The 10,768-nt window shown below is 45.6% G+C and overlaps 1 protein-coding gene and 1 long non-coding RNA gene across 3 annotated transcripts in view; one reads left to right on the forward strand and one right to left on the reverse strand.

The window, feature by feature from the left end:
* Positions 1-5,242: 5,242 nt before the first annotated feature.
* Positions 5,243-10,768, forward strand: part of fam166b (family with sequence similarity 166 member B) — a 59,835-nt gene continuing 54,309 nt past the window's right edge. For both annotated transcript variants that reach the window (XR_007261480.1, XM_048593728.1), the window contains exon 1: positions 5,243-5,634. Coding sequence is in view for 1 of the 2 variants with exons in the window: in XM_048593728.1 (XP_048449685.1) it covers positions 5,567-5,634 (68 nt within the window). In the remaining variant the exon portion in view is untranslated. The remainder of the gene's footprint in view (positions 5,635-10,768) is intronic.
* On the reverse strand, positions 8,833-10,768 carry LOC109915170. The gene is made up of 2 exons (XR_002258548.2): positions 10,381-10,768; positions 8,833-10,056 (listed from the first exon to the last, which is right to left on the reverse strand). It is a non-coding gene; the product is annotated as an uncharacterized LOC109915170 (long non-coding RNA).

Consider the following 10,768-nt stretch of genomic DNA (forward strand, 5'->3'; position numbering starts at 1 on the left):
CTCCTGCAGTGCCACAATGATGCCACCCGAAGGTTGCAGGAACAGCAACTCATATTCCGCTTGGGAACCCTGCAGCCCAATGGTATCAATGTGGATTTCACAAGTTTCAAAATCTCCCCTCCCCCTACCGCATCCCAAAACCAGTCCAGCTCGTCCCTGCCTCCCTAACCTGTTCTTCCTCCCACCTATCCCCTCCTCCCACCTCAAGCCGCACCTCCATCTCCTACCGGCCAACCTCATCCCGCCCCCTTGACCTGTCCGTCTTCCCTGGACTGACCTATCCCTTTCCTAACTCCCTACCTACACTCACCTTTACTGGCTCCATCCCCGCCTCTTCGACCTGTTTGTTTCCTCTCCACCTATCCTCTCCTCTATCCCTCTTCTATCCGCCTCCCACTCTCTCCCTATTTATTTAGGAACCCCGTTCCCCTCCCCCTTTTCTGATGAAGGGTCTAGGCCCGAAACGTCAGCCTCTCTGCTCCTATGATGCTGCTTGGCCTGCTGTGTTCATCCAGCCCTGCACCTTGTTGTCTCGGATTCTCCAGCATCTGCAGTTCCTACTATCTCTGATTCAATTTAAATTCGCCCCAGTTTCTCTTTGTAACATTAGTCCTGTGACAATTACTACCAAATAGACAAGGGCTGCAATCTCATAAGAATGCTATCACTTCCAAGTTTTCCTTCAAGTCACACACCATCATGGCTTTGACATATGTAAACGCTCCTTTATAGCCACTGATCAAAATTCAAGAATTCACTGGCAACATTATAGTAGAGCCTTTTGAAACAAGGACTGCAGCAGTTTTGAGGACATATGTAACATTGTTGCCCCCTCAGAACATTTAATGTTGGCAGTGAATTTGGTCTCAAGTATTATGCATACCTTGACAATCAATTATTATATCTTCAAAAATAAAGCCAATTCCTATTTCTCATATTGTTTTAGTCCTTTTTTGTAGCAAAGATATCCATTAATGGATATGGAAAATTCCTTCCACTTCTTTACTGCTCTTTTTGAGGTGTGCTGTTCCTCAGTCTCAAACAAAGAGCCTCTCACAGTCCTTGACATCTTGCAGGATCATTTCCAAGTCAATATCTGTGAAGTAGTTGCCCTGTGCCTGTAGCACAATTTCAAACATCCAATCTCAGGATTTACCATAAGACATAGGAGCAGAATTAGGCTGTTTTCTTCCACCATTTAATCATAGTCAATATGTTTCTAACCCCATTCTTCTGCCTTCTCCCCTTAACCCTTAAGCCCCTTATTAATCAAGAACTTATCTATCTTTATCTTAAAGATACTCATTGACTTGGCCTCCACAGCCTTCTGTAACAATGTTCCACAGATCCACCATCTCTGGCTAAAGAAATTCCTCCTCATCTCAGTTCTAAAACGGTCATCGCTTCACTCACAGGCTGTGACTTTGAGTCATAGTCTCTCCTTCTATTAGAAACATCTTCTCCACGTCCACTGTATCCAGGTCTCCCGGTATTCTGTAAGTTTCAGTTGGATCCCCTCTCATCCTTCTAAACTTCATCGAGTATACACCCAGAGTCCTCAACCTCTCCTTGTATGACAAGTCCTTCATCCCAAGGATCATTCTTGTGAACCTTCTGTGGACCCCTCCAAGGCCAGCACATCCTTCCATGTATATGGTGCCCAAAACTGCTCACAATATTCCAAAAACCACAGCCTTATACAGCCTCAGTAGTACATTCATGCTCTTGTATTTTAGTCCTCTTGAAATGAATTCTAACATTGCACTTGCCTTCCCAACCGCTACCTAAACCTATATGTTAATCTTAAGACCTTAACCTAGGACTCCTAAAACTCTTTGTGCTTCCCTTTTATGGCCCTATATCAGAGGCTTCTGGAGCTGGAATAAATTGGTTGTCTAAAAAAATTAACTAGCTTCAGCCAAGTACCTATAAATTCCTGTTTTAAAGCTGCACCCAATTAAAAGAGCAACTTGTAGTTCTTGCTAAATCAAAGAATAGACTAGACTTCAGTTTGAAATTAGCCCTTAATTTATTCCTCAAAAAACTTGAGTCTCCCTGATTCACCAAACTCCATTTACCCCTGGATGACCCCTGGCACTTTGGATATTTCTAGCACTTCAGTTCTGTGGAGGATCCCAGTTTCCAATAATAAATAATCTTCTAATTAATCTAATTCACAAAAAACATGCAGCTGGGTCAACTCCTGGGTGATCGGATGTTTGGAAGCTGGGCCTTGCCAAACTTTGTAAATAGCAATTGTATAGCTAAGGAAAATCAGACTGTACTGCTAGGATTCATTTCATTAAATTTTAAACAAAAAGCAGCAAGCACAGCCTAATGATGCATAATTGGTACATCTCTGTGGTAGTTTATTCGTTCTCAATGATGAACAATTGCTTAAACAAACTAAGGAACACACTCAAAAATAGAAATAGAGTCATGGAGTCATAAAGATATACAGCACAGAAACAGATCCTTCAGTCCAACCTGTCCATGCCAACCAGATATTCTAAATTAAGCTAGTCCCATTTGCCAGCATTTGGCCCATATCCCTCTAAACCCTTCCTATTCACATATCCATCCTTTTAAATGTTGTAATCATACCAGCCTCCATCAACTCCTCTGGGAGCTCATTCCATTCATGTACCACCCTCAGTGTGAAAGAGTTACCCCTTAGGACCCTTTTATATCTTTTCCATCACACTTTAAACCTATGCCGTCTTGTTTTGGACTCCCACACCCCGGGGAAAAGACCTTGCCTATTTACCCTATCCATACCCCTCATGATTTTATAAATCTCCACAAGGTTACCCTCAGCCTCCAACGCTCCAGGGAAAATAGCCTCCACAATTTAAGAATTTTTCTCCAAAAAATTGTGCACATGTTCTTGAAAAACAATATGCATTTATACAAGGTGTAGAGCTGGATGAACACAGCAGGCCAAGCAGCATCAAAGGAGCAGGAAAGCTGACGTTTCGGGTCTGGACCCTTCTTCGGAACATCAGCTTTCCTGCTCCTCTGGTGCTGCTTGGCCTCCTGTGTTCATCCAGCTCTACACCTTGTTATCTCAGGTTCTCCAGCATCGGCAGTTCCTACTATCTCTGCATTTATACAACACTTTTTCTACATCTTCATGATTCCTCAAAGTATGTTGCACTCAAGTCACAAGAATAGGAGCAGAATTTAGGTTATTGGCCCATCGAATCTGCTCTGCCATTTAATCATGGCTGATAAGTTTCTCAACCCCATTCGCTCACCTTCTCCCCATAACCTTTGATCCCCTTACAAATCAAAAACCGAACCATCTCTGTATTAAATATTCTCAATGACCTGGCCTCCACAGCCTTCTGTGGCAATGAATTCCATAGATTCACCACTCTTTGGTTGAAGGTGTTTCTCCTCATCTCCATTCTAAAGGGTCTTTCCTTTACTGTAAAGCTGTCCCCTCGGATTCTAGCCTCTCCTGCTAATGGAAACATCTTGCCAACATCCACTCTATCCAGGCATTTCAGTATTCTGTAAGTTTCAATTAAATCCTCCCTCATCCTTCTAAACTCCATTGAGTATGGACCCAGAGTCCTCAAATGTTCCTCATATGTTAAGCTTTTCATTCCAGGGATCATTCTCATGAACCTCCTCTGGACCCACTCGAGGGCCAGTACATCCTTCCTGATGCCCACAGTTGCTCACAATATTCTAAATGTGATCTGACCAGAGCTTTATAAAGTCTTAGAAGTACTTCCCTGCTTTCATATTCTAGTCCTCTCAAAATAAATGCCAACATTGTATTTGCCTTCCTAACTACCGACTAAACCTGCAAATTTACCTTAAATGAATCCTGGACTAGGACTCTTTGCACTTCAGATTTCTGAATTTTCTCCCCATTTAGAAAATAGTCTATGCCTCTATTCTTCCTACCAAAGTGCATGCCCTCACACTTTCCCACATTGTATCCCATCTGCCACTTCTTTGCCCACTCTCCTAATCCGTCTAAATCCTGCTGCAGCCCCTCCACCTCCTCAATACTACCTGTCCCTCCACCTATCTTTGTATCATCGGCAAACTTAGCAAACTCAGTTCCTTCATCTAGATCATTAATGTATGAATGAAAAGTTGTGGACCCAACACCGATCCTTGCAGAACTCCTCTAGTCACCGGCTGCCATCCTGAGAAGGATCTTTTTATCCCCACTCTCTGCTTTCTGCCAGACAGCCAATCTTCTATCCATGCTAGCACCTTGTCTCTAACACCGTGGACCCTTATCTTACTTAGCAGCCTCCTGTACAGCACCTTGTCAAAGGCCCTCTGCAAGTAGATAACATCCATTGGCTCTCCCTTGTCTAATCTTTGGATATTTCTCAACAATCGACAATGGTTTCATGGTCACCAATAGACTCTTAATTCCAGATTTTATTGACTTCCCAACCACCATCTGCTGTGACAGGACTCAAACCCAAATACCCAGAACATTACTTGGGTCTCTGGATTAACAGTCCAACAATAATACCACTAGGCCATTACCACCCTGCTTTTAAGTTGTTTTGAAGTATATAGAAATGTAGAATAAATGGCTGAGGATACTGAAATATATCGCTCATAGATGGTGGAAACATAATGTTACAAAGTGTTTTAAACATTCTAAAATGAGTATTTTAATTTCTGAAATGAATATCTTAAAATTATTTGTGTAAAATGTTGCTAATTGTAACAAGTTAACAACCAACAGCAATGTAGCTTTTTTAAGCCATCAAATTATAAAATCATAGGTCATATTATCAAACAAATTGCATCTGGAGCTGTTAAAGAAGAAAAAGTCCCAAGGTGCTACACGGAAAAGTTATCAAACATAATTCATCAACGTGACAAAGAAGGTGATGCATGGAGGGTGACTGACGATTTGGTCAAAGAAGTAAGCTTCAGAGGAAAGTCTGAACGTAGTTTGTATGAGAGAGTGCCTCAAATGCATGCGAGTATAGTCTTTCTCAAGTAAGAGGTGCCTTTGTTTGTTGGATAGAGTCAAACTCCAATGTCTGTTTCCTTGATATGCTTCTGTACAGAAGCGTTTGTGACAATGTGTAATTATATAATGATACTTTTTACGAATAAAGAATATTTTGAAGTAAAAGAGACCATTCATGGCAAATGCAATGGCAGAGCTGGGGAGGAGGGTTAAATGTTTCTGACGCGGGAGAGGTCTCCTATGACAGAGGTCATTGTCTGGGCCCGAAACGTCAGCCTTCCTGCTCCTCTGATGCTGCTTGGCCTGCTGTGTTCATCCAGCTCTACACTTTGTTATCTCAGATTCTCCAGCATCTGCAGTTCCTACTATCTCTCATTGAACACCCTCTTTTGTTTCTCCGGGATCCAGTGGCCGTTTGGAATAGATGTGGGCGGTGCCCGTGCCCCCCACCCTGCTCCTCAGGCACCCCCCCCCCAACTCAAGCCCCAGTGAGACCGGCCCCAAGGGGCTCCCGGAGCCAGCAGTGACAGGCTCCCGCGGGGAGAGACGGAGCTCCCGGACACTCGGTAAAGCAAGGCGCTGCACAGACCCGCTGCTTCCTGCCGGATGGCAACCGTGTACCCTCCAAAACGAAGCCCCCTGTTGATGACTCCGGATCCTCACTATATCCCGGGGTGAGTGAATGTAGCAGAGACCAATGTGTTTTAAACTCCGGTTTCAAATTATTCCTGATTCTTCTGGTCGAGGACAGAATAGATGCATTGGTTTGTGTTTTGTTTACGTTGAAATGAGCCTTTCCGCACGACTTCTATCATCTTTTATATTCCCAGCAGCAGAGGCGATAATGTTTAATGTTTCTATGGTAACTTGCCTCGCAATCCTTTAGCACACACAGATGAAAACAATCAGAGATAGTAGGAACTGCAGATGCTGGAGAATCCGAGACAACAAGGTGCAGGGCTGGATGAACACAGCAGGCCAAGCAGCATCATAGGAGCAGAGAGGCTGACGTTTCGGGCCTAGACCCTTCATCAGAAAAGGGGGAGGGGAAGGGGGTTTTGAAATAAATAGGGAGAGAGTGGGAGGCGGATAGAAGAGGGATAGAGGAGAGGATAGGTGGAGAGGAAACAAACAGGTCGAAGAGGCGGGGATGGGGCCAGGAAAGGTGAGTGTAGGTAGGGAGTTAGGAAGGGGATAGGTCAGTCCAGGGAGGACGGACAGGTCAAGGGGGCGGGATGAGGTTGGTCGGTAGGAGATGGAGGTGCGGCTTGGGGTGGGAGGAGGGGATAGGTGGGAGGAAGAACAGGTTAGGGAGGCAGGGACGAGTTGGACTGGTTTTGGGATGCGGTGGGGGGAGGGGAGATTTTGAAACTTGTGAAATCCACATTGATACCATTGGGCTGCAGGGTTCCCAAGCGGAATATGAGTTGCTGTTCCTGCAACCTTCGGGTGGCATCGTTGTGGCACTGCAGGAGGCCCAGGATGGACATGTCGTCTGAGGAATGGGAGGGGGAGTTGAAATGGTTCGCGACTGGGAGGTGCAGTTGTTCGTTGCGAACCGAGCGCAGGTGTTCTGCAAAGCGGTCCCCGAGTCTCCGCTTGGTTTCCCCGATGTAGAGGAAGCCACACCGGGTACAGCGGATGCAGTATACCACATTGGCAGATGTGCAGGTGAACATCTGCTTGATGTGGAAAGTCTTCTTGGGGCCTGGGATGGGGGTGAGGGAGGAGGTATGGGGGCAGGTGTAGCACTTCCTGCGGTTGCAGGGAAAAGTGCCGGGTGTGGTGGAGCTGGAGGGGAGTGTGGAGCGGACAAGGGAGTCACGGAGAGAGTTGTCCCTCCGGAAAGCAGATAAAGGTGGGGAGGGAAAGATGTCTTTGGTGGTGGGGTCGGAATCTATTTCACTGTTTCTGACTACTTGTGTTGCAGATTTGTAAGATGGGGCAAAAATCCCCATCAGTTTATGAACATACCCTGGACTAAAACCTTATGAAGACAGAAGTTGTGGAAATTACATTGGATTAAATTTACTGAACCTTTGGACTCAAGAAACCATGGGCTGCAACCGAACCAGGAGAAGGCTGTTTGGGACAGACTGGGTTATATGCAGAGATAGTAGGAACTACAGATGCTGGAGAATCTGAGATAACAAGGTGTAGAGCTGGATGAACACAGCAGGCCAAGCAGCATCATAGGAGCAGGAAGGCTGACGTTTCAGGCCTAGACCCTTCATCAGAAATGGGAGAGGGGAAGGGGGTTCTGAAATAAATAGGGAGAGAGGGGGAGGCGGATAGAAGATGGATGGCGGAGAAGATAGGTGGAGAGGAAACAGACAGGTCAAAGAGGTGGGGATGGAGCCAGTAAACGTGAGTGTAGGTGGGGAGGTAGGGAGGAGATAGGTCAGTCCAGGGAGGACGGACAGGTCAAGGGGGCGGGATGAGGTTAGTAGGTAGGAAATGGGGGTGCGGCTTCAGGTGGGAGGAGGGGATAGGTGGGATGAAGAACAGGTTAGGGAGGCGGGGACGAGCTGGGCTGGTTTTGGGATGCGGTACGGGGAGGGGAGATTTTGAAATCCACATTGATACCATTGGGCTGCAGGGTTCCCAAGCGGAATATGAGTTGCTGTTCCTGCAACCTTCGGGTGGCATCGTTGTGGCACTGCAGGAGGCCCAGGATGGACATGTTGGCTGAGGAATGGAGGGGGAGTTGAAATGGTTTGCGACTGGGAGGTGCAGTTGTTTATTGCGAACCAAGCGTAGGCGTTCTGCAAAGCGGTCCCCAAGCCTCCGCTTGGTTTCCCCGATGTAGAGGCGGCCACAACGGATGCAGTATGCCACATTGGCAGATGTGCAGGTGAACATCTGCTTGATGTGGAAAGTCTTCTTGGGGCCTGGGATGGGGGTGAGGGAGGAGGTGTGGGGGCAGGTGTAGCACTTCCTGCGGTTGCAGGGAAAAGTGCCAGGTGTGGTGGGGCTGGAGGGGAGTGTGGAGCGGACAAGGGAGTCACGGAGAGAGTGGTCCCTCCGGAAAGCAGATAAGGGTGGTGGGGTCGGATTGCAGATCGCGGAAGTGTCGGAGGATGATGCGTTGGATCCGGAGGTTGGTGGGGTGGTACGTGAGGACGAGGGGGATTCTTTTTTGGTTGTTATTGCGGGGACGGGGTGTGAGGGATGAGTTGCGGGAAATGTGGGAGACACGGTGGAGGACGTTCTCGACCACTGAGGGGGGGGAACGTTGCGGTCCTTGAAAAACAAGGACATCTGAGATGTACGGGAGTGGAATGCCTCATCCTGGGAGTAGATGCAGTAGAGGCGAAGGAATTGGGAGTAGGGGATGGCATTTTTGCAGGAAGGTGGGTGGGAGGAGGTGTATTCTAGGTAGCTGTGGGAGTCGGTGGGCATGAAATGGATATTGGTTTCTAGGTGGTTGCCCGAGATGGAGACAGAGAGGTCCAGGAATGTGAGAGAGGTGTTAGGGAACTCTTCCCCATGGTCTTCGTCCTGGAACAACTTTCATCTTTCATCTGCTTGATGAAGACTGCTTTCTGGTGACTGCCTGACAATAAGAACTGCTGTCTACAAAGCCCCGTTAATGAAAACCCCTTTCTGAAAGAACTGTCCTCTACTCTAACACGGTCACTCCAGCACTGATATGGCCTATCCCGTTCTTGGTCCCTGCGCGGATCCTCCAGCATGGATTTCACCTCAGCCAGGCACAGTTGTTCTAGCACAGAATCTTGTTCCTGAACTCTCAAAATTTGTCTTAATGAAGTCAACAAATAATGATGATGGAATTGCCTCACTGGCACCAAAACCCCAGCTAAGGTATAAAAATGCAATACAAAAATCAGACCATAGTAGTTTTTACAATGATTACTGATTAAAAATATTTAATGCAAATTGCCAAGAATTACAGTATCAAAACACTCAGAATGATTGCAAGTTTTTGCACAATAGAATTGTTATACATATGTATGATAAGCTTGCATATGACAATAAGACAGTTTTACTGAGACCCAGTGAACCTTTAAAACGTTTGCTTACAATATGTTTTTCTCATCAGTAGTTATAGTTAGTTTAATGAGATATATAATTTGTTCTGACTTTAAACTAACACTTCACATTCACAGTACAACTTAAAGTCAAACATCTCTCAAATTTTTTTTTTACAGATATTCAATAAGAATAAAAACCTGTGAAACTGAGGTTGTTCAAAATCCATGGCAGACCTGTCATACATGTTAAACCATTTTATTTCATTTCATAATTAACTAATATTTGCAGCTTCTGCACCCCCCCTCAAAATCTCACATTGTGCATTCAAAAACAAACTTTAAGCTATATCAGTTTTTATTAAACTATTCAAAATGGCACCGGGTCAAGGTGACAAGTGGAAGCTTTTTCACTGTATTTTACTGTACAGTATCACTGTAAAATACACGTGACAATTTGATTTACCGTTGTCACATGTACCGAAGTAGTGAAAACCACTCATTAATAAACTGTTCCATTAATACACAATTTTCAACTGTTAAAAAAGTGACACAAGAAAGCCGTTGAAAAGTTTATCAGTTTAACATTCAGTCACTGCCATTTTTACAAACATACGATGCAACATAGCGCTTCCTATTATTTTTTTTTTAAAAATACGACGTTTCACACCTTTTTCCTCCCGAGCGTATAGTTTTCGGTCTAATCCTCCCTCCACACTGTCCAACAAAATCCTCTCGGTATTGTTATTGTTGTTCTTTGTTTTGTTCCCACCGTTGCCCATTTTGCCGCTCCTTCCACCCCTGGGTTACTGCCATGCCCAGGCTTCAGCTCTTCCGACAGGCCCCAACCATATCCTGGATCTCTTAACGACTTTTAATGAAGAAAGCTCAGTCCAGAAACCGGTAAAGAAAGCACAGACGGCGTTTTTTTTTAAAAACCATTTTTCGGTAATAACCTTCGGGTTGGTTGTATTTACTTTTGGACGGGGGCCGCTCAGGTAGATTGCTGAATGACTCTGATGGTGTTCAGCATGAGCTGGAGGAAGTTAACGAAATCACCAATATTCCTCAGCTCCACTCCACATTCTTTAAGAGCCTTCGGATCTGAAAGAAACAACAAAGATTGTTCTGTTTTAAGAACATGTCCAAAGCCAGCTCTTTTTTTTTAAAGAAGACAAATCTCAACCGGAGGAACCGCTTTAAATAAAAGGGGGACCTGACGCTGGACCTGTTGCTGCTTTTAAAGAAAACCCTTGGGTTTTTATGATTAGAGATACTCATTCGGCCCCGGGCGATGGGGATTTACTTGGTGTCCAGCTCAGATGGGACTCTCTGGGACTCTCAGGGACACAGCTCCCAGACCACTGGGGGGCGGGCGGGGAACAGATCAGTCAGGCTCCCCCTACCCTGTAACTCAAGGACAGTTACCTTTCTGAGGCGGACTAGGCCGCGGCCCCGGGCTTTTCACCGAGGAATACACACGGACTTTCATTTTGTCTGTAGTCACTGGGACGGAGACCACTCGGTGCTGCCTGTAGTCACTGGGACAGACACCTCCCTTAGCTGGGGCCTGAAGCCAGGGAACTCCAATGTGATCAGCTGCAATGAACAGACACCGAACTAAATGCAACCAGGAAGTCAGCCTCTTATTTTATAAGCGTTGTATTCTATAAAGCGGACGTGATGAAACGGAACATTTTTGAAAATGTCATTCTTGTCTTGTCATCAAGATTGTTGTTTTCGCGGCCTGGTCGGCTGTTATTTGTCCTTGTGTGGGTAAAGAATGATTTTAACAAGAGCCGGAAGTCAGTTTACT

The sequence above is a fragment of the Rhincodon typus genome, chromosome 1, assembly GCF_021869965.1.
Source record: "Rhincodon typus isolate 14 chromosome 1, sRhiTyp1.1, whole genome shotgun sequence".
NCBI classification, from domain to species: domain Eukaryota; kingdom Metazoa; phylum Chordata; class Chondrichthyes; order Orectolobiformes; family Rhincodontidae; genus Rhincodon; species Rhincodon typus.